Here is a 24,282-nt window from a genome sequence, read left to right on the forward strand (position 1 = left end):
CTCCCACACCCCGAGGGGGTGAGGGTTTCCTTGGTGCCTGCGAACGAGACATGGACGGTGCCAGGTCCGATCGAGGCTTTTTAGTCGGTGGCTCGGTCAGTACGGAGGTCGATGGTTCTGGATCCTCGACGGGCCGAGACTTGTGCCGTCGATGGCGATGTTTTTTCTTCCGATCTCCACGCCCATCCGGGGAGGGGACAGGAGTCGACGGCCGAGAAGTCATCGATGGTGGACGGTCACCGGAGGGTTGACGATGATGGTGCAACTTCGACGGTGCCGGTTCCGATGACGTCGATGCTATCGATGGCATTGGGGTGCGAGCTTGGAAGAGGAGCCCCATCTTCTCCATCCTGGCTTTGCGACCTTTGGGTGTCATTAAGGCACATTTGGTGCAAGTCAGGACATCATGCTCGCTGCCTAAACACAAAACACAGACCCTATGGGGGTCTGTGACTGACATAGTCCGGGTGCAATCCGGACATCGACGGAACCCCGTCGCCATGGCCTTGGGCCAAAAATTTAGTCGCGGGATCGATGAATGTCGACAGGCCTCAAGGGCCAAAATCGACGTAAGTCGATCAAAATCAGCAAAAAACTTACCCGATTTCCGCGAAGTTGAAAAAATTTGTCGAAGGGAGACCCCTGAGGGGCAAATTTTCTTCAGAAATAAAGTACCGAATTCCTGTCAGGAACGTGGTAAAGAGCTCCTTTCGCCGCGTGGCAACTGCTGCGCGGAAAAAAGAAGACTGAAGGGAGACCCCTGCTGGCTGCAGGGTCAGTGCCGTGCTGGGCATGCCCAGTAGGGGCCAGTCAAAGTTCTGTTAAACTTTGACAGAAGTTTTCCGTGGTGGGCTCCATCCTCGATGTCACCCATTTGTGAGGACAACCATCCTGCTTGTCCTGTGAGAATCATTATATACAAATTTATCTCATGCATATTCATTATGGATATCTTGAAAAACCTGATTAGCTGTGGGGGCCCCAGGACAGGTTTGGGAAGCCCTGACCTAGACCGTGCCTCAAACATCACTATATTCCTCTTCATGTTTTCCACACCATCCTGGCCATCTACCCTATTGCAGACTTGGAATTATCAGCAAAGAGACACATTTTTTCCAAAAATCTTTTCACTAAGTGAGTGAGACCAAGGGACTCCACATTAGTAAGCATTTCCTGTGGAGGTCCAGGTGTGGCTCCTCAACATGGATATTGATCTAGGATAATTTCTGAAATTAGCTGTAGATTAAATAGGGTTTTACAGTTGCTTGACAGTTAGTGATAAACTATGAAGAAACTCTTTAGATGTGGGTATCAAATGAGAAAAATGGTTGTAATGCCTTCTACTTTTTTTTGTGGGGAGAAGTGCTAGATTGAGAGATGTTCTGGAGATTATAGCTACCTCTTTTTGAGTGGCCTAAGGCATGGGCAAAGGTATATTCAAGGAGGGCAGATTTAATTAAATTGGGGATTGTCAGCACCAGATTTCTGTGAGGCACAGGATGTCTGTACTCTCCCATGTGAGTAGGTCATGGAGGGGGCTAGTCTTAGTGCAGATGGAGCAAGTGTTTACAATCAGTTTTCTTGTCATGGAGGGACATAATGTCATCAGGGTGTGTCAATCCTATGTTGGGTGTCTCTTGGTGGGTAGAGATCTGTGTAGGGGCTTCAATATGTGGTGACTGGGCTTGTAATCTGGCACGATTACCTTGGCCTATTATGGTAGGTATTTGGTATGTTGGGGTTTGGGGGGGGGGGGGGGGGGAAGGTTGAGGGTCTGAGTCCATGTGTAGCAAATCTTAAGGATGGTGGCATGGTGGAAATGCAGGGTTGTAGGTGGGGAGGCAGTGCAAAGCGGAGTACAAAGTAGATGCAGTTGGATACTAGAAGCCCAGATTCTAGTACTGGCTGTGAGTGGAATAGGGCATCTAGTTCCTTAGATGCATACTGAGCAGGGGAGAGGGGCCCAAAGATTGAAAGAGGCCACACCTCCCTGCCTATGGGCTCATTTTGGACAAACACTTTTCATCCCAGCTCTTAAAGGTTCAGACCCTGGCCAATGTCAGTGGCAGAAGATGTCTGTACAGCTCCGCTGCAAGCGACTTGACAGTCCCTCATTCAGTACAATGGTCAACAGAAGGAGAGGTGGGGCAGGGACCCTAAGATGGAGAGAGATGGGAGCTCTGTTCTCTCTTCCCACCAGCGCTCAGACTGGCCATGTGGTTGTGATCTTGGCCCTTAAGGGTTTGGGCCATGGCAGATGATGGCAGCAGCTGTGGGAGGAGCCTGCAAGGTTCAGCTGCAGCATGATAGGCAGCACAAGCAGGGTGGAGGCTAGAGTTGTGGCCCCTGATATGGGCAGTTTCACTTATCTTGGAAGCAACAGCATCAATCCCATACACACCAAATTTACCTACATCAGCTTCTATAAATATTTTCTCCCATCAGCTGCAACTTTACAAAATGTTTTGTAACTTTCGAAACAAATTGTGGCATAATATGAGTTACCTCAGGAAAAAAGAATATCCAGTCTTGTAATCTTCCATCAAGAACGTCTAACTTTATGCTAGAAAATTAATCGTTAATGGCTGAGAGGTTAATTCAGCTTCCCAATGATTCAGTCCTTAGCCTCTCTACGAAGGCTGACAAGTAGAATGTTAAATACAGCCAGTCATACTAGGATTTCAGAATTAGTTTCATTCACTACATAGAACTATGAAAACTGGAATTATCTGAAAGTAGAATAATTGAATAGGATTTGAAACAGATCCAGCAATATAAATATAAGATACAAGTATGTAAAACATTGCTTTGTCACTTGTAACTTTTGTCAAGTATAATTTACCAGCAAAAGGAATTACAGAGTTATACAAAGAGCTAAAAAAAAGCAAACTTGCGTGGCTTATTCCTAAGCATACATTACATACGCAGCAAAATCAAAACAGTAGATATATTGAGGATATGTAAAAAGAACAAGACACACTGCAAAGCAGAATTTATTTTGAAGCATCATTAAAATATAGCCACTAAATGACTTTTCTGAATAAAGAACTGAAAAGGATACTCAAGCCAAAACTGAAAATTGACAATGCTTGGAATACTCCAAATAATGACACTGTTTGAACTGCTCAAAAGGACAATATGCTTTGGCTTTTCTTGACTTTTACATGATTCTCAAATTAAAATCAAGCATTTTATGTAACCCAGAATTGAAAATGATTGCAAAATTTCTTTGTGAATAATTCTGTAATAGCCATGAAACTTACACCATTTTTCAAAGTGAACTTACAAATGTATGTCTGCTTTGAAAATTATCCCACAAACTATCAACAAACAATTATACCTGCTAAAATGTATACTGAAATTTTAGGGGAAAGTTTATATGCATAATTTTGAAAATGAAAGTGTGTGCACAAGTGCAAATCCCTCCCCACCCCTATCCATGGGAACACCTCTATTCAATCTTGGTATGTGCATACAAGAAATATATACACAAGTTTACCAGAGTATTGGGCAGGAAACTTTATAACAAGCTATTTCTTACAGGTATAGCTCTGTTTTACCTATTGAATACCTTAGAAAATTACTCTCCCTGAGGGTAGGACTAAAGTTTGTATATAACTTGTACACTGACTTTGGAGAGTGAAATAATGTGTCTTAACTTACATGCATACTTTCTAAAACCAAAAAAATGTACATAAGTTCCAACTCTGCTCCTGGAATTCCTCTCTGCAGTTCACGTAGAAGTATGTGCATAACTGAGTTATGCATATAAAACTGGGCTCATATACATCAATTGCTTTGAAAATTTAGGCCTTATTGTTAGATTGGTCATTTGTTTGCTGTGGAGGGAGGTGGTTTACCTGAATTATTTATTTCAAAATTAGAAAAATACACTTTAAAGGTATTTATCACATTTTCAAAATAGCATTTTCTAAACTTTAATATGTTACAACAGCATTACAAAAGAAAATAATGCATATCTTATCCTCCCACCCTTTCAAGAATATATTTCTTATCCCTTCAAAATGCATCAGTAGCCAAAATCTATAAAATCCTGTTCTGAAAATTAAGTTTCCATGTGTTATAAACGTTAAATAAAATAAAAAGAATTAGAAACCATTCTTTGGTATTTCTCATTTTTGTGCTTTCAGTGTAGTTTTAAGAGTACTTTGAAATAGTGCAGTTTTCTTAAGGATGACAAAGGTACTCTCCATAGTTACTATGAACTGTAACTTGCTTTGAACTGTTTGCATGAATAGAGGGCAATAAGAAATCTAAACCAGTTTAAATTAGCTTTTTTTGTATTGTTTGAAAATTTCAGTGCTATTTCCTTTCACAGTTTTCAAGGACTGGTTTTCCCAATTTTTAAATGTTTGAATAGTACAGAACAATATTTAATTGTTTTGATAAAACATCCACTTTTGGAATGCATCTGAAGGGTTACATGGTACCATGCTGGGATGGTCTCCATTTGCTGTAAGACACATATCTAACGCTGGGTTGAACAGAAGTTGATCCTAGAAAAAAAACAAAATAAAACATGGTAAGGTAAATATGCTGACAACAATTAATGTATTGGAGAGAACACTAATAGACATTTTCAGGAATTTGGGCAGATTGTATCTGCCCAAATTCAGCTTTGTGGGTTTGTTAAGATCATCCATGAATATCAGTAAGTTGTCACATTTCTCAATAATGTTTTGGTGCTACATACAATCCATGGGATGACTTGGCCCTATTAAAAAGCACTATGATTAATTGAATATGCCTGATTTTGAAAAGTTTAACACCATTGGAGCTCTAGGAAAAATGTTCAGCAAACCTCAGAGAGTGCAAAGAGCCTAGTTAGAACATCAGACTTCCTCGTTTCTCTATTTTTTTGTTGCAACCTCCACTTTCAACATCTACAAAATTAACCCGCTGCTTAATTTCAATGCCTGTCAGTTTCTTCCTCCAAGGTCTTTTCCTCTCTCAGTTTAATTATTCAAAGTTCCTTCTAGCTAGCCTGCCCAGTTGCTCACTTTGTTACAGCTCCTTCAAAAATCTCAACTGCTAGATTCCTTTTCAGCCTCCCTGGCATTCTCTGCCCCCTCTTCTCCCGGCTTTTCATAAAATTCCTTCTCATTTATTACTCCTCTTTTGAGCTGCTTGCCTTCATACAAGTGTATTTATAATCTGGGTCCTCCCTATATTTCATCACTTATCCACCACTACTCTTCCACTTGCGCCCTTCATGCTCAGTCTTACATTCTCTTCAGAACCAGAAGCATTGCTAGGTACTTAAAAGACTTGGAGCGAGAGTCTACTGAGTGCAGTTCTATACATTATCTCCCTGACATTTTGGTAAAGCAAGCTTGCTTACTTGGAAAGACTGTTCTCCATAGATAGCAGATAAGACATGGGAAACGTCATCTAATGGCACCAATACAGACCCAGCTCACAGAGTATGCATGGGAGCTCCCACATACTAGCCCTGTGCGAGTCTTCTCAGGCCCTTTTAGCTAGCTGAACATCAACTCTAAGGGGAGATGGGTGGGATTATGTGGCCAATTTGTCCTGCTTTCCACAGTGAATGGAGAAATTACTTACCTGATTATTTCGTTTTCCTTTGTGTAGACAGATGGACTCAGGCCCAATGGGTTATATGCTCCCCTGCTAGCAGATGGAGACTGTCAGGTTTCAAAGCTGATGTCACCTTAGATACACCCATGCGGTGACCTCAGCCCTTCAGTATTCTCTTCAAAAGCCATTGTGGAATACTATTGAACAAACTTGATTAAAAATGGATTACCGTAACTGTACTCAAACATAAATGCTGAATCCCAGCAAGATTATAGATGCCCTGATCTAGGGATTGGGTATCTATAATATTGACATTCACTTCACAGACGATTCCTTGGCATCATTCTTGGGCAGCAGCAGGCAGGATGCTGAGTCCATCTGTCTACACCAAGGAAAATGAAATTATCAGGTAGTAATTTCTCCATTTCCTAGCGTGTAGCCAGATGGACTCAGGACCAATGGGATGTACAAAAGCTACTCCTGGGGAGGTCACGTGATGTGGTGAGCCGGGAGGACGTGTTTCATCTCGGCTACAGGGGTTAGCTCCACTCATCCTCGTTCATCTCAGCAATTAAACCTGAGAAATTGGTCATCGGGGCTAGGATTGACAAGAGCATATGTCGATTGTCACCTATATGAACAAAATATCTCCAGTAATGGCGACAAAGAGCGGAAAGAAAGAGAAAAGAAAAACCGCATCCTTCTGAAGCTAAGATGGCGGCTGGGAACGAGAGTCCTAGTTCACCTACAACCTCTGCACTTACCATCACTGACATCAAGGAAGCAGTGCGAGAGGCTCTCTATGAAAAGCTGGCCGGAATCATGACTCAGCTTGGCGAGATATGAGAAGTTATAAATGAGCTTAACCCTCACATCGACCACATCAAAAACTGCATTTCTTTACTGGAAGACGATGCGACAGCGTCAGAAAACAAAATGGCTGCACACAACAACAACAAAAAAGATCTTGAAACCAAGCTTGACGAATCTGAGAATAGAGCTTGACATAAAACCCTTAGATTTCTAAGTTTCCCTGAGTCCGTAGAAGATAAAAATTTGAGCAAAATGCTGGAAACCTGGCTTCCCACAATGCTCAACCTCCCGTCCCTGCAGAGGAAACTGATAGTGGAATGAGCACACAGACTCTGTGTGAAAAAAGATACAGCAGGGAAACTGTGGTTGGTCATCGTAAAATTCATGAATTTTGCTCACAAGAATGATATTTGGAGAGCTTCCCATATAAAAACTGATATTTTGTACCAGTCAAATCGCATCCGCATATTTCAGGATTATTCGCCTGTGGTGTCTGATCTCTGTAAAAGTTTTTCACCGATTTGTTCATCCTTATATAATTGACATATCAAATTCTCCCTGCAATTTCCGGCAAAGTTGAAAGTCTGGTCTGGGGATAAAATCTACCAATTCGAATAGCTGGATAAAGCATGTGACTTCCTGGATAAATTACCTAGTACTTAGATTGCTGGCTAGTTTTTTTACGGTAGGCTCCATTTTCCTACACTTCCGAGTTTAGAGGTTTTCCCGGGATCATTGCAGCACAGTACTCTGTATCTCCAATATTTATCCGCCCATCATATAGCCCGAGAATACTATGAGGACTCTGGGTTTTGAAAATGTGAACTTCTTTATTTGTCCATCCCATGGCCCGAGAGGGTTGTGAGGCCCCAAGGTCCTGGAAATTTATTTTATTTATTTAAACGGTTTTATATACCGACAACCGTTTGCACATCGTGTCGGTTTACATGTAACTTACAACCGATGTATATATAGGTATTGCCTTTACAAAGAACAGTAAACAATAGAACGCAGAAACAGAGCAAAAACTAGATAAATTGGAAAGGAGGGATTCAAAATAGGAGTGACAAATGTGGGGGCGGGGGTAGAGTAAAACAATGACACAATGGGAAAGGTTATGTACAGGGTTTAGCGAAGCATTCGTTATATACAGGGTTATGTACAAGGTTATATAACATGAGAGACATGAGAGACTTGGTAGCACCGGCGGACCTGCTTACCGGGAAGAAGTACGGCGGGGTTAAGATCTAACTGGTTTTCATGCTGGCCTCTATTTTTGCAGCACCCACTATTTATAAAATGGTGCTTCGATAGCGGTAGTGGCTGGGCCTCAGCCCTCTGACATTAAAATACTGGAGATGGAGCGCCAGGAACCTGCACATTCTTTCCGGCAATTTTTTTTAGTGTGAGTGCTCAGACATTGCGCGATAGCAAATAGAGCTCTGCACTTAGGGATGGGAATGGTACGGCACTAGCTATTGCCGGAAGTGAAGCGATGATGTGGCCTGTGACGGACAGCGGGGGACCCATTTAAACAAATACTTGGTCTTACATATGTGGACAGAGTGCCCACGGAACCACCAGATTGGCATGGAATTATAAAATCTGCCGAGGTGATCTTGTCCCTCATTTTGTGGTCAAGGTAGCTTTGGACACGGCAGCTTCATGCCTGGCAGACATTACTCACAAAACATGGATGGGTCCTATGGAAAGCGATGGGCAAGCTCGCTTAAAAAGACAGCAACATTTACTGCCAATAACACATAGGAGGCCTCGTTTGTTTAGGAGACAGATTGTCGCAACGTGCATTACCAAAATGTTATAATCCACCGCGTGAGGAGTGACACCCCCCCCCCCCCCCCGGGCACATTAAGTTTGATATCTTTACCTCATGCTTGAGGATTTAGTTTTTTGGATTGGGGGATGATTATGGAAGGGGGGAGGGCGATAGAGGGCAGGAAGGAGACAGCGGGTGGGGAGAGGTGGGTGGAGGGTAGGGGAAAGGGAACACCGATTAGTTGGTCATTATCTGGTTTAATTTTTTATAATAACAGTGAATGTCTTACAAATCACATCATATTTGTATCATATTGATTGTTACAGAACAATAACACTTCAAACAAAAAGAGAATTCTATGCCCACCGTATCCATGATATGATGTTTGACGCGAAGGTACTATTTTCCTATGTATCGGAACTCACCAAAACTGTGCCCCCTACTATTCCAGACGACACAGCCCAAGCGAAAGCCAATGATCTTGCTGTATTCTTTCAAAACAAAATCTCTAACACCCTGGCTAGATTACCAACCAACCTAAACTCACTGCCTCAGAATACCCTCCACCCACGGAACACAGACATAAGCTTGGATTCCTTCAACCCTACTCACACTTTAGAAGTGGAAAACCTGATAAAAAGACTGAAGCCTTCAACCCATCCACTAGACCAAATACCTTTCAAATCTCTGATTCTCATACCAGAATACATCTCCAAATATCTAGCCGATATTATCAATTGTTCTCTCTCACAAGGAATATACCCAGATGCTCTCAAAATGGCCACACTCAAACCCATACTCAAAAAACCGAACCTGGATCCAGAAGACCTTAACAACTATCGCCCTGTATCAAATCTCCCGTTTGTAGCTAAGATCATGGAGAAAATTGTAAATAAACAACTTTCAAATTATTTAGAAGACCATAATATTCTTCACCCATCACAATATGGTTTTCGAAAAGAACACAATACCGAAACACTCCTCATCTCACTCCTCGATCAAGTTTACATTGGCTTTGATAAAGGACAATCATTCCTCTTAGCTCTCCTTGACATCTCTGCAGCTTTCGATACAGTAAATCATAATACCCTTCTAAACCGGCTATCAGACATAGGTATTACAGGAGCAGCCCTTAGTTGGTTCGACTCCTTCCTTAGCAATAGAGGCTATAAGGTTAAAATCAAGAACAAGGAATCCTCTCACACCAACGCCCCATTCGGAGTCCCCCAGGGCTCCTCCTTATCGCCTACTCTGTTCAATATTTACATTCTCCCTATCTGCCATTTACTCACAAACCTGAAACTCAAGTTCTATATTTATGCAGATGATGTTCAAATTTTAATCCCAATATCCAATTCACTTGAATCAACACTCAAGTTATGGGACTCTCATCTGCAAACGATCAATCATCACCTCTCAAGCCTCAATCTGGTGCTCAATACTTCCAAGACTGAACTATTACTAATCACTCCAGAAGGCAGTTCCTTTCAACACCAGCTGCAGACCAATATACAAACTTCCCACGCTAGAGATCTTGGAGTCATTATCGATTGTCACTTGAACCTAAAGCAATTCATAAAACATACCACAAAGGAGTGCTTCTACAAGTTACAAGTACTCAAAAAACTCAAAACGCTCCTATTCCATTATGATTTTAGATCTGTCCTCCAAGCCATTCTGTTTACCAAAATCGACTACTGTAATTCCATTTTGCAAGGACTCCCGGCCTCCACTGTAAAACCCCTCCAGTTACTCCAAAATGCAACAGCGAGAATTTTGACGAATACCAATCGGAGAGCGCATATTTCTCCCATTCTAAAAGATCTTCATTGGCTCCCAGTACAATTCAGGATTCTTCATAAATCACTTACAATTATCCACAAATATATTCACCAGCAGACCCCCCTTGATCTGCTATACCCCCTCAAACTGCACTCAACAGCTAGACCTTTAAGGGATGCCTACAAGGGATCCTTACATGTACCATCTATCAGAGCTATACAACACTCAAACATCAGAGACCGGACATTCTCCATCACAGGTCCCTCTATCTGGAACGCCATGCCTCCGGACCTCAGGCAGGAATCTTGTCTAATAACTTTTAAAAAGAAATTAAAGACTTGGCTGTTCTGCCGAGCCTTCACAGACACCAGTCCAACAGCCTGACTTATAACTGTTCTAGCTATTATGCATATAAACAAGCGCTAAATCATGTATATAAATTATTATGAGGACGTTTACAAATTACCATGAGGACTGCCCCTTGCCTCCCTCATATACTCCAATGTATATTATACTCTTTCTTCGTACCCCTTCTTATTTCCTACTCCAAGTTAACACATCCTTGTTATAATGTAACTTTATACTCCTTCAAACTGTCTCTATTTTTTTTGGTTGGTTATAGTTTCTACTTGTTCGATGTAAACCGAGTTGATTTGATTTGTATCAAGAAAGTCGGTATATAAAAGCCTTTAAATAAAATAAAATAACATTTCTTATGGAAACTAATTTTATCTCCATCTCTGGACTCATCTTGGATGCCCTGGTTCCAGGAGGGTTAGGCTGGGAACCCCCTTGGCACACTCTTATATCACATTCTTACCTTTTTCATACTTCTTTGGATGCACATTGACTAAATTAATATCTTGGAATGTAAATGGAATGGGTTCACCCATTAAACAAAAGAAAGTACTTACCCATCTTAAATTATTAAATGCAGATATAACCTGTACACAAGAAACTCACCTTTCAGCTGGGGAAAGTCAGAAATTACAAAGGGAATGGGTGGGAGTTTGCTCCTTTGCAGCAGCCTCTGGTTGAAAGGCGGGAGTGGCCACATTGATTAATAAGACCTCGAACTTCCAAATGCAGACTAGTGTAGCAGACCCCGAAGACTGATTCATCCTAATTACCGGAGTGTGGGCTGGGACCCAAGTAACCATTTGTAATGTGCATGCGCCTAACACATATTCTCACTCTTTCTTTGAGCAGCTGCTGAACACTATCAGTCTTCATCTGATCGGTGCTCTTCTTTTGGTAGGGGATTTCAATTGTGTATCTAATCCAGACCAAGATGAAAACTCTGTGCTGGTTCGGGGAGCTGCTTTATCCCAGAAAAAGCAGAGGAAGGGCGTTGGCTTCTTATGCCACCACCTTAATATAATTGATTCTTGGCAAATACTTCACCCTAATGAATGGGATTATACTCACTGTTCTCGGTCCCATTTATCACTATCTCGCATCGACTACATTCTTATTTCCAAAGACTTTTTAAAATGTTTATCTAAATCTCTGACCACTCCCCCAGTGACAGTTTCACTTGCTTTTGGCCCTAAAGCTCCAGGCTCACAGCACTGGAGGTTTCCCACTTATCTTAAGGATGACAACTCATTCAAACAATTCCTTAAGGAAAAATGGCAGGACTTTCTCAGCACCAACCACCAACATATTGATGAACCCCAACTCCTCTGGGAGACTGGAAAACTGGAAAAGTGGCAATAAGAGGGGAAATAATAGCATATGTCTATTCTCGCATCAAAAAGCTGAATAAAGATATTCTCAGACTAGAAGCTGACCTCACACAAGCCAAAACAATCTTGAATCAGAGTCCCACTGAACTGAACCGATCTCACTACTACCATTGTCTAAGCTAGATTAACACACTGCTTCATTTTAGAGCCCAATATACACTTCACCGAGATGAAATCAGATTGTTCCGATATGGCAATAAACCAGGGAAACTCATGGCGAATTTAGTTCGTGCCACCAGGCAAAAATCTCAAATACTCCAAATGAAAACACAACATGGTATTATCTCTTCCCAACAAAAAGACATCAGTGAAGCATTTCAACGCTTCTATGAAAAGCTCTATGAGGCAGATCCAGAGGCAGCTGGGGTGGAAGAGGAATCTTTCTTCCAAAACCTATCACTCCCCCAACTATCCAGAGATCAAAAGGATTATCTGAACCAACCAATACAGACTATTGAGGTGATACAGGCAATTCACTCTGTTCAGTCCAGGAAGTCTCCGGGCCCAGATGGCTTCTCCTATGACTTTTACAGGATTCTTAGCACATACTTAGTTACCCCCTTGACTAATTTTTATCTGGATGGTCTCAAACGGAAAGCTTTCCCCACAAATTTCAACACAGCTCATATCACAGTATTACCCAAACCAGGCAAAGACCCTTTACTACCAGCGTCTTATAGGCCTATATCATTACTAAATTGTGATTTAAAGATTTAGCTAAAGTACTTGCAGACAGGCTAAATATAGTATTGCTATCCCTTATCTCACCCTGCCAAGTTGGCTTCGTTAAAGGCCGAAAGGTAAAAGGCAATATAATTAAGCTTATTATAGCCTTCACAATATGCCAAAACCAGAACACATTAGAGATGTGTATCGTGTGATCGATCGTCTTAACGATCGATTTTGGCTGGGGGGGGAGGGAATTGGATCGTCGCGGTTTTGTTTTTCTAAATACCGTGTAAATCGTGAATCGGGGGAGGGCGGGAAAACCGGCACATTAAAACATCCCTAAAACCCACCCCGACCCTTTAACATAAATCCCCCACCCTCCCGAACCCCCCCCAAAATGTCTTAAATTACCTGGGGTCCAGTGGGGGGTCCCGTTGTGATCTTCCACTCTCGGGCGTCGGGCGCGTTGATAGAAAATGGTGCCGGCGCTACCTTTGCCCTGTCATATGACAGGGCAAAGGTAGCGCCGGCGCCATTTTGGTTCGTGTTCCCCAACGTCACGAGCGTAGAAGATCGCTCTCGGACCCCCGCTGGACCCCCAGGGACTTTTGGCCAGCTTGGGGGGGCCTCCTGACCCCCACAAGACTTGCCAAAAGTTCAGCGGGGGTCCGGGAACGACCTCCTGTGCTCGAATCGTGTTGCCGTACGGCCGGCGCCATTTTGCTGTACGGCAAAGCAAAATGGTGCCGGCCGTACGGCAACACGAGCTGAGCGCAGGAGGTCGTTCCCGGACCCCCGCTGGACTTTTGGCAAGTCTTGTGGGGGTCAGGAGGCCCCCCAAGCTGGCCAAAAGTCCCTGGGGGTCCAGCGGGGGTCCGGGAACGACCTCCTGCGCTCGACTCGTGTTGCCGTACGGCCGGCGCCATTTTGCTTTGCCGTACAGCAAAATGGCGCTACCTTTGCCCTGTCATATGACAGGGCAAAGGTAGCGCCGGCGCCATTTTCTATCAACGCGCCCGACGCCCGAGAGTTGAAGATCACAACGGGACCCCCACTGGACCCCAGGTAATTTAAGACATTTTGGGGGGGTTCGGGAGGGTGGGGGATTTATGTTAAAGGGTCGGGGTGGGTTTTAGGGATGTTTTAATGTGCCGGTTTTCCCGCCCTCCCCCTTCCCCCGATTTACGATTTTTGACGATAAATCAGGGGAATTCCTATTAAATATCGCCTCTAACGATTTTTGACGATTTAAAATATATCGGACGATATTTTAAATCGTCAAAAAACGATTCACATCCCTAGAACACATACCAGCGCTCGCTATTGGGTTTGACTCTGAAAAAGCATTCGATTGCGTGTCATGGAACTACCTCTTTTCGGTCCTTTGTAGATTTGGATTTTGCAAGAATTTCTTGCAATATATTCTTCTTTAGTATGATCATCAAGTGTCCAGGATTCTCACTAATGGGGTGGTATCAGAGGATGTGGCAATTAAACGAGGAGTAAGGCAGGGGTGCCCCCTATCTCCACTGCTTTACATCCTCTCAATAGATCCATTATTGCATCGTTTGGAGGCTGAACCAGAAGTTCGAAGATTTGGAGGACCCCTGCATATATTTAAAGTGGCGGCATTTGCTGATGATGTGCTGGTGTTCCTGACTGACCCTCTTAAATCTCTACCAGCAGTCGTTGTGTTACCTTGTCAATTTGGGAAATTTGCTGGGTTAAAAATCAACCAAAATAAATCGGAAGCCGTTGATGTATCAGGTTCAGTGCTGCAAATATGGCAAGGTGATTTCCCACTTAAATGGGTGTCTCGTGAACTTAAATATTTAGGGATAAAAATGCCCTTAAATATTCACGATCTTTACACGGTTAACATCCAACCACTGCTAACCCACACAATTTCCACACTAGAATGTTAGAGCTTCCTTCCTCTGTCCTTAATGGGCAGGATACAACTTTTTAAAATGATCTTGCTCCCTAAATGGCTTTACATATTGCAAATGATTTTGATTTGAATCACTCAACGGGATCATAAGAAACTCACTAGGGCGTTGAATGTGTTCCTGAGTCAGGGTAAATGAGCCAGATTGTCTCAATCCATTCTTATGCGGCCCCTGAAGGAGGGAGGACTCGGTCTCCCAAATTTACAAATTTATAATCTGGCGTGTTGCTTATGATATGTATGCGACTGGATTTTTTCTACATCGCATATCATACCATACCGCTTTCTTTTAGAATGGTATGGAGTCTCATCACTAAATCATCTTCTTCAAATTGACCCACAGCTTATACCGCTACGCTTAAAAGATCAAACGTTTCTCAACTCCTGTAGGAAAGCTTGGACGCAACTCTGTTCCTACTGCCAGTATAAATCTTGACCATCTCCTCTGATTACCATAGCGCACAACCTGCTCTTTCCTCCTGGGCTATCCACCAGTACATTTCAGCAATGGCAAAAACAAGGACTTAAGTATATCTACCAATTACACGATCTGTCTACTAGGGGTGCTATATTGTTATCTACCTTGCAACAGAGATATCAATCCCGAGCACTGATTACTTTGCTCTATTCCAAATACAACACTTCCTAAAACGCAACACACGACAACTACAAAATACGGCTGCCTCATGATCACTTCTGGAAGCATTGAGGGAAGAAGCGTCCTCTTGCCCAACCATTTCCGTTTTCCGTAAAACGCTTATCAAGGTTACTGAACAAAAATGTCTTGAAGAGCTCCATGCTAAATGGAAAACATGGCCCCTGTTCACATTATCGCTCACGGAGTTTAAGCAGATATTCACAAATCTTCCTAGCATCTCAGATAATGTAATTTTGCTAAAATCTTATTATAAATTGTTGTGGCAACTCTATATTACCCCATCCCTTTCAGATGAAGTTGGCAGATACCAACCTCTGTACAAAATGTAAATTGATGGAAGGCACCCTATTTCATTGTTTTTGGGAATGTCCCATCATATTTTCATTTTGAGAAGCAGTCAGCTGGAAATGCGAGATGTTTCTTCAGCTCAAATTACCCTTGCTCCCCAATGTATGGCTCTTCAGAACCCCCACCTGGCCTAGTTGTAAGCTAAGCACAGAAGAGCTTCTATTTCTAAATAAGGCAGGTTTGATAGGGCAACGAATTATCCTATCAAAATGATTATCAGAGCAAGGCCCACACAGCGAACATTGGTTCCAAAGAATGCTTCACCTTCTCTCATTAGAATATGTTATTGCACAGAGCGCCTCACCTAAGAAAATCAGGCTACACCAGAGGATATGGGAGGCATTCTCCAAATACGTTTCTCCCACCATAGAACAGCGGCTGCGTGCAGATGGAAGCCCTCCACATGTATGTTGCTGCTGATATAAATATTAACATTCATATTGCCCTTTAGAACTTCCCTGATATTCCAGAGCTCAGCACTTGGGGTGTATATGTAAGTATGTCTATCTATTCTTATCTCTGTAGGTATCTATCTATATATGTTTATGTATATCTCCGAAGTCTATATTATAGCACTATACCCTTTCATTTACAGGAAGCTATGATTGACCATGCGCATCCATTAGCAAATTGATCATCTAACTACCCACCAAATAGAAGTTATAAATTCCTTGATGGGTCTAAGAGCATACAATACCAATACTCATCAATAACCATCATAAATAACATAAACTTTACTATCTAGAATCACTATTAGCTACCCTAGCTGATACCATTATCTTCAATCTTGAAAAAGGACATCCTTGCCTTCTCGCACTCCTAGATCTGTCAGCAGCGTTTGACACCGTGAATCACACTAGCTTACTACAACGACTCACTGATATCGGCATCACAGGAGCAGCGCTCAACTGGTTTAAATCCTTCCTAGAAAACAGAACATACAGAGTCAAAATAAATAACAAGGAATCTCATCCCATCCAAGCCAAAATGGGGGTACCACAAGGATCTTCACTCTCCCCCACCCTTTTCAACATATATCTTCTCCCTCTCTGTCAACTTCTCACCGACCTCAAGCTTACCCATTTCCTATACGCGGATGACATACAAATCATCATCCCCATAACGGACACCTTACACAAGACCATGGCCTTCTGGAATAAATGCCTCTCAACCATCAACGACCTTCTAACCAGCATCAACCTGGTTCTAAATACCAACAAAACGGAAATCCTTATAATAGCACCGGAAAAATCTATCCTGCTGACCTCCAGCAAGTCTTCAGACAACTCAGGATTCACCACCTCACCACAAGTCAGAGATCTGGGTGTTATACTAGACGACAGATTCAGCCTCAATAAATTCATCAACAATACCACTAAAGAATGCTTCTATAAATTACAAGTCCTAAAGAAACTAAAGCCACTTCTTCGCTACAGAGATTTCCGCACTGTACTCCAAGCCATCATTCTCCCGAAACTAGACTATTGTAATTCACTTCTGCTGGGACTTCCCGCCTGCTCCACCAAACCCCTCCAGATGGTACTAAATGCCACAGCAAGAATTCTCACCAACGCCAAAAAAAGAGACCACATCAACCCGATCCTCCAGCACCTTCACTGGCTTCCCATTAAATACAGAATACAGTTCAAAAGCAGCATGATGTTACATAAGGCCCTTCATAGCTTATCCCCACTCAACTTAACCTTCAAGCTGCAACTACATACTTCTGATAAACCAACTAGAAGAGCATACCAAAACAGATTGATTACCCAGTCCGCAAAATCCTCCCTGAGAAAACGCGCTCTATCAACGGCGGGCCTGTCCCTCTGGAATTCCCTACCACCTGACCTCCGCCTTGAGCTGTGCCATACTACTTTTAAGGCGAAAGACTTGGCTCTTCCTGCAAGCATTCCCAGAGAGCTAAGATCTAGAAGGAAATACAATCCCTGTCCTTTTGTTCTAATGTATTTATCCCTATGCCTTATTTATCCAAGATTATAAATTGCCTTATTCATATGTTTATAGTTAGCCTAGTTAGTTTGTTTTTCTTATTTACTTAGACCAATTTTTCTGTTTTTTGTTCCAAGATTTGTTCCATGTAAACTGCCACCCGGCAGTAGTTATTACTGTTAACTGTGAACTGGAGTGATATGTATTGTATACAGGAACTCCGGTATATAAAAACCATAAATAAATAAATCCACTGCATGTTTCACTGTTTAGACATGCTCAGAAGTTACAGGGAAGGGGGAAGTGTAGGGGGGGGAAGACTGGTCTCAGTTTTTTTTGTTTTTTTTTAGGGGTTATGTTAATGGGTTCCAAGACTTTAATACATGCGGATTTCTGATTAAATATGGACTTCCACGGTATCACTTTAAAGAGCTATTCTAGCACTTTCAATATCCTTCACTCCTGGGAGCTTGTATCTTTGCAATAGAGAGGTGTTCAGATCTTTAGACTCAGAGTTCATTGGTATTTTAGTTGCTTCTGGTATTGATTTTTTTGGATACCATTTGTTAACCAAGGAAAATTTAATCTCAGTTGTAATCATTATTGAATTGTTGGGACAACCATCTGTGAGGACTACCATCCTGTTTGTCCTCACAGATGGTAGTCCTCACGAAAACCACCCACCACCCCGCAGAGTTGGGTTCACCTACGTTTTGGTGCTTTATTTTTCGCTCATACTTTTCTGCTTTAAAACGAGTCTGAAGGGGGACCCCGTGTGGCCATGGGGTTGGTGGCATGCTGTGCATGCTCAGTGTGCCAGTCAAAGTTCTAGAAACTTTGACAAAAGTATTCTGTGACAAGGCTCCATCTAATGATGTTAAGAGTGGATTCTTGGGTACTGTGGTGATGACCACTCCCACGGGGAGGAGCCCAGTGAGGAACCACAGTACTAGGCTAGACTCTAGACACACAAACACAGAGATTTGTTTTTTATTTTTATTTATTATTATGTTTTTTTTATATACCGACATTTGATCTCAATTGAGATATCATACCGGTTTACATTCAGGTACTGGAGGTATTTCTCTATCCCCAGAGGGCTTACAATCTAAGTTTTTGTACCTGAGGCAATGGAGGGTAAAGTGACTTGCTCAAGGTAACAAGGAGCGACAGCGGGACTCGAACCCTGGTCTCCTGGTTCATAGTCCACTGCTCTAACCACTAGGCTATTCCTCCTCCCACTGCTCTAACCACTAGGCTATTCCTCCTCCGCTGTATAATAAAAGACAAAGAGATTTGTCTTTTATTATACAGCGGAGTATTACCACCAGAAGTGGCAGTAGTGAGGTGATCCGGAGGTAGCAGTCCAGGGGCCCTCGGCAGAGGAGACTCGTCTCGCACTGATAGGGAGTGCAGGATGCAGGTTCCCAGTGCTGATCTGTAGATGAGTCAGACTGACAAAGTTAGATTACTCACTAAGTTGGTAGCTGTATAGATGGTGATACCTGATAGGCACCTGAAAGAAAGCACAGGGCCCTCGAGGAGCGGGTACCCAGGTTAGAGAAATACCCCGAAGGGCAGAGAGAGCTTCCAGGCAGCAGCAAGGAAGTGGCAGAGTAGCTTAGACCGGACGAGTTCAATCCTTGCTAACTCAGTTTGTTAGCAAACAAAGGGCAGGCTAAATACCCGAATGGCGTGACGTCACTCGAGGGGATGCCCCCAAGTTTCCTGCCATGATGCGAATAAAGACGTGGGTGGAGGTTAGGCACTCTCCCAGTTATACTGCCATTATCATGGAGCGCAGAGTTTCCATGCAGAAATGAATTACCCATAGGTGTCTGTTGACACTCTTGAAGTCCAGGATGGGGCGAAAGGAACCCTCCCTTCCTGAAATAATGCCCAGCATTTTCCTGGGGCATAGGTACTGGAATTATAGCCCTCAATTTGAGGAACCTTATCAAGGTAGATTCCACTGCCTGCTTCTTGTGCTGGCAGTGGCACAGAGACATCATGAATATATCCCGAGGAGTACTGCAAAATTCCATAGCGTATCCTTCTCATATGATATCCAGTACCCATCTGTCTGACGTGATCTTGACCCACCGCTGGTAGAAGAGGGATAGTCGACCCTATATCTCCTCGTTCCTTGGATGGGTCAGCAAAATTTCGTTCAGGCCGAACCTAAACCCAAACCAGCCCCTCTCTTGGGTTGTCTACTCCGAAAGGACTGAGAGCTTCCCGAGGACCGAAACGTCTGAAATGTCGAGTTCCTGAAGGGCCAAAAGCATTGGGAGTCTCTGGACCGACCTCTCATAGGCAAGGGGCACTGTAACCACTTTCTTTTATCTTCTGGAAGCCAGGGCATGGGAGATTCGCTCCACTTACTGGCCAGCCTTTCCAATTTGCTTCCAAATAGGAGTGATCCCTTAAACGGCATCTTTGTGAGGTTTGCCTTAGAAGTCGCATCCGCTGACCAATTTCGCAGCCATAGCTGTCTTCTGGCCACTATTACTGAGGCCACTCCTCTAGCCGAGGAACGGACTAGGTCAGAGCTCGTGTCAGCTAAATAGGCAGCGGTGGGCTCCATAGCCTCTCTGAAATGTGCCCCGAGTCATCTAACTCTCTTGAGAGAAGCAGGCACAAGCAAGCCACCAGGGCACAATAGGAAGAAATCTGCAAAGTCATTGCTGTCGCGTCAAAGGCTTGATTAAGGATGGACTCCAACCGCCTATCATGCACATCCTTTAAGGCCACTCCTCCCTCCACTGGGATAGTACGCTTCGAAATGGTGCACACCAAGGCATCCACTTTAGGGAAACGCAGGCGTTCTCTTGCCATCGGATCCAGTGAGTATAGAGTTTACAATGCTCGACCACCTTTAAAACTCGCTTCTGGGGCATTCCATTCCAGGTCAATCAACTCCTGGATGGCTTCCAGTATCGGAAAATAGCAAGAAGCTTTCCAATGAGACACCAGGATGGTATTCTCCTTTGTTTCCATCATAGGATCCACGCCAGGAACTCCCAGAGTCTTCAGGGTCTGGGAAACCAGGGTCGGCAATTCATATCTATGGAAAAACCATAACATGGTCCAATATAGCACCAAACCTGGTGGGATTTCCCCATCTTCCAAGGAATCTGGATCTCCTTCTTCATCCATGGTGTCTGTGTCTCAGCCAGGGATATCCTTGATGAGATGAGGCATGTCTCGAGGCCTGCCGATAGGGCGGCCTTACCAGCTGGGGATCCGCTCGGATAGGGGCAGGTGAAACAGACTGAGTCTGTATGAAGGCTTGAAGGCCTTGAAAAAACTCCACCCAAGAGAAGGCCAATGGGTCCATGCCTAGCCCAGAAGGTACTGGGGTAGGTGCTGCTGAATTTCCTTCTCCCATGGCAGACCCAGCCCCAGGATTACTCAGGTCCAGGTGCTACCGGTTAAGTTCGTGGTTGACCCATCCTCTGAATGGGAGAAGCCGGGCTTAGCAAAGTCATGGGAGGCCAACTCTCCCTGGGCCTCCTCACAGTGCTGACATAGGAAAGAATCAAGGTTAGACCATGTAGCCCTAATATGGCAGGCAGCACAAAGGTAATGGCGCTTATGTTTCTTTGCTGCTGGAGCAATTAGGAATGGTAACTGCATGCTCAGCCGGCTAGCACTTGAAAATGTGTGCGCACAGAAATTGAGTGCCTCTGCGATTCGTGGTGAGGCAGGCAGGCACGCACGCACACAGCTCGTGCACCCGTTACCTAAATTCTGCGTCTAAGGAGGAATGCATGTAAGCATGCATATATGCGCGACAATACACGCCACGCATACCGAAGCTGCTGCGTATGTGGACCCTTGAGCTGAGGTTGGTACACCACAGAGGGAAGGCCCCCAGTGGTCCTCATCATCGGGAGGCGGTACAGGTGGAGAAGACCCAACTGGAGCTTCACCTTTACTAGCCCACGTTCCCCTCAGGTTGAGCCCTTGGATGCCGGGGCCGGCAGGACTTAGGTGCGGATCTCTCGTGTCGAGGAGTCCAGGAAGAAGGCAAGGTGGCGTCAGGCAGGCAGCAGACAGGTGGTACCAGGAGCAGGCGACTAACAGGTAGGTCAAAGAGGCAGGCCAGAGTTCAGGACAGGCAGCGATCAAGCGGAGGCGAGGTATTAGGCAGGAGTCAAAACCATGGAGTCAGTCCGAAGGCAGGTGCAGGAATGGAGCTGGGACAGGAATACAGAATCAGGAAGACTAGGCTGGAAAGCAGGATCAGGAAGTAGCAACAACACACTCAAGGCTGAGCAGGACCTGTTGCTAAGGCGAAGTGCAGAGGTCTGAGCCGGGTTTAAATACCTGGGTGCAGTGACATCATCTTCCAGGGCCATGGCAAAGTTTCCGGCCGCGAGACCTTGAAAAGGAGAGGAGAGGCGCGTGCGTGCACCTAGGGAGGCAGACACTGAGGCTGAGTCAGCGGCATCCTGTGCCACGTGGGCAGGCCACCATTGTGGGGTTCTGGGCCTGGCCGCCCCCATGCCATGGGAGAGGGGGCCGGAGCAGAGTGCCTGCAGAGCAGGCAAGGGGGCCCAGCTGCAGGTTGCCATGGCTGAGTCCTAACAATACCCCCCCTTTTACGCCGTCTCCTTGGGTAACGGGCAAGGGTTGCAGGAGGCTCCAGGGGCACCCGGGCAAGGGTTTCTGCTGGGCACAAGTCAGTCAGGAGTCTACGTAGGCCCGGGCGTCGCACTCCATCTGCAGCCACCAATAACAATGGTGTAGTACTTCCAATGTTCGTGCCATCTTGGGATGTCCGGTGGTGAGAGAGTCGTGTGCCCATGCCAGAACTCTTCGTCGAAGATGGAGGGATACCACCATCTTCCCCAGGGGCTCCGTCTGGGTAGTGGCCAGGAGGATCTTCGCAGGTGTTCAATGCTGCTCTCCAAGGGGAGGAGCTAGCAATTTATGACACTCCAAAGACGGAGTTAAGTGATCTGCTGTGGGTTGGCTCCCACAGATTGGCAGTTGATATAATACCGCTCTAGTAGTATAAGAAATAACACTTAATGGAAATGGTGAATCCCTGGGCCGATGGCAGATGACAGCGCCCTCAAGAGGAGATCCTGAAAGGGACTACCTGCTAAGCTGGAGTATTGAGACAAACACAGATAGTTCTTTATTAGACTGGAAGTAGAATCACCAGAGGTGGCAGTGGTGAGTTGATATGCCCGGCAGGGCTGAAGTCCCTCTGATACTGGAACTACGATCTCTGAGTTGCTGAGCTGTAAGGAGAGACTACAGGTAGTGAGTAGACAGGGTATGCTGGGCATAACCAGTGGTAGATGATACACTCACAATTGTAGATACTTGTAGTGTCTTCTTTATGCAACAGAGAGTCTTCAGTATTCAGGAACAGGAGCCGCAGGCGAGTACTGGTTCCTATAGGCAGTCTGAAATAGAACTCATAATAACTGTATATGGGATGGCTTCTGGAATAGAAGAGAGGCTAGAAGAGATTTAGGAGCGTAGGCCCTCATGGAGCGAGTACCAGTTCCTATCTGTTAATCTGTAATAATAATCCATAAGATATAGGTATGCGATATCTTCTGAGGAAGAAGAGAGTCTGAGAAAGGAATTAGGAACATAGGCCCTCGTGGAGCGAGTACCAGTTCCTATCTGCAATCTGCAATGGTAACTCATGATCTCTGTACCTGCGATAACATCTTAGACTGAAGGGAGCCTTAGCGATTAGGAACAAGGGCCCTCGTGGAGCGAGTACCAGTTCCTGACTGTAATAGGACTCACTGTGTTCACGTCTGCGATCACCTCCAGGCAATAGGATTCTTCTGAGTCTTTGGGAACGTAGGCCCTCGAGGAGCGAGTACCGAATCCCAGCCAACAATCTGAAATCAAGAATAGAGAGAGCGGAGCCCCCGAGGAGCGGGTACTCCTGCTAAGTTTGAAAAGGCCGAGCAGTGGCGAAAGATTTCCCCTTGCTGACTCGGAACGTAGTTGCAAGTAGCATGGACTGCCGAAGCAAGTCCTGATGGAGATCCTTGCTAACTCGCTTGTAGTTAGCAAACTAAGACCTTTTAAATTGAAAACGGATGACGTCACTACGGGGGGACGCCCCCGAGGTTCATGCCCTTGCTGGTACAAAGTCTGGAGCATGCGCGAGCCCTTACGTCATCAGGAACATGGTGGATCCGTAGCGTCAAGCCAGCCCGTGGATACCGGGACCAGGAGGTGGGGAGAATCCACAGCTGCATCTGTCCGTCTGAGCCGAAGGGAGTCGCCAGGAAGGTAGAGAGGGTGGAGCGGGGGCGAGAATAGGCATGAACACAACTGCAGGGTCCAGAATGTATTGAGGTGTGGTAGGGACGTCATCCGTTTCATAGGCCCTGGACAGGGCGTCGGCCTTGGCGTTCTTGGAAGCTGGTCAGTATTGAAAGACGAAATTAAAGTGACTGAAGAACAGCGACCAGCGGGCCTAGCGAGGGTTCAGGCGTTGGGCTCGACTGAGGTTTTTCAGGTTTTTATAGTCTGTAAAAACCGTGATGGGATGTTGTGCTCCCTCAAGCCACTGTTGCCATTCCTCGAAGGCCATCTTAATGGCCAATAGCTCTTTATCCCCAATGCCATAGTTCTTCTCAGCTGGTGTGAACTTGCGAGAGGAGGAAGAGCAAGGTAACAAGGTCCCTTTGCTGGAGTGTTGACTGAGAACAGCCCCCACAGCTATATTAGAGGCGTCCACCTCTACGACGAATAGACATGAGGGATCTGGGTGTCAGAGGCAGGTCTCTTGTAGGAAGGCCTGCTTTAACGCCTCAAAGGCTGTGAGTGTCTCAGGTGGCCAGTGTCTTGCGCCAGCTCCCTTTTTCGTAAGGGCGGTGAGCGGCGCCACCAAGCACAAGTATTGGGGAATAAAATCTCTATAGAAATTGGCGAAGCCAAGGACGTGTTGTAGGGTGCGGATCCCTGAGGGCTGGGGCCAGTCCCAAATATTGGAGACCTTCTCCGGGTCCATGTGGAAGCCCGCGGTGGAAACTATGAA

The 24,282-nt window shown here is 44.8% G+C and overlaps 1 protein-coding gene across 13 annotated transcripts in view; it reads right to left on the reverse strand.

Annotated features, from left to right (window-relative positions):
- Positions 1-2,975: 2,975 nt before the first annotated feature.
- The window catches only part of GALNT3 (polypeptide N-acetylgalactosaminyltransferase 3), a 296,872-nt gene continuing 275,565 nt past the window's right edge, over positions 2,976-24,282 (reverse strand). For all 13 annotated transcript variants that reach the window (XM_029605654.1, XM_029605651.1, XM_029605645.1 and 10 more), the window contains one exon: positions 2,976-4,517. In XM_029605654.1, the coding sequence (XP_029461514.1) occupies positions 4,395-4,517 (123 nt within the window). In that variant the 3' untranslated portion in view covers positions 2,976-4,394. The remainder of the gene's footprint in view (positions 4,518-24,282) is intronic.

This window comes from Rhinatrema bivittatum, chromosome 6 (genome assembly GCF_901001135.1).
Source record: "Rhinatrema bivittatum chromosome 6, aRhiBiv1.1, whole genome shotgun sequence".
NCBI lineage: Eukaryota > Metazoa > Chordata > Amphibia > Gymnophiona > Rhinatrematidae > Rhinatrema > Rhinatrema bivittatum.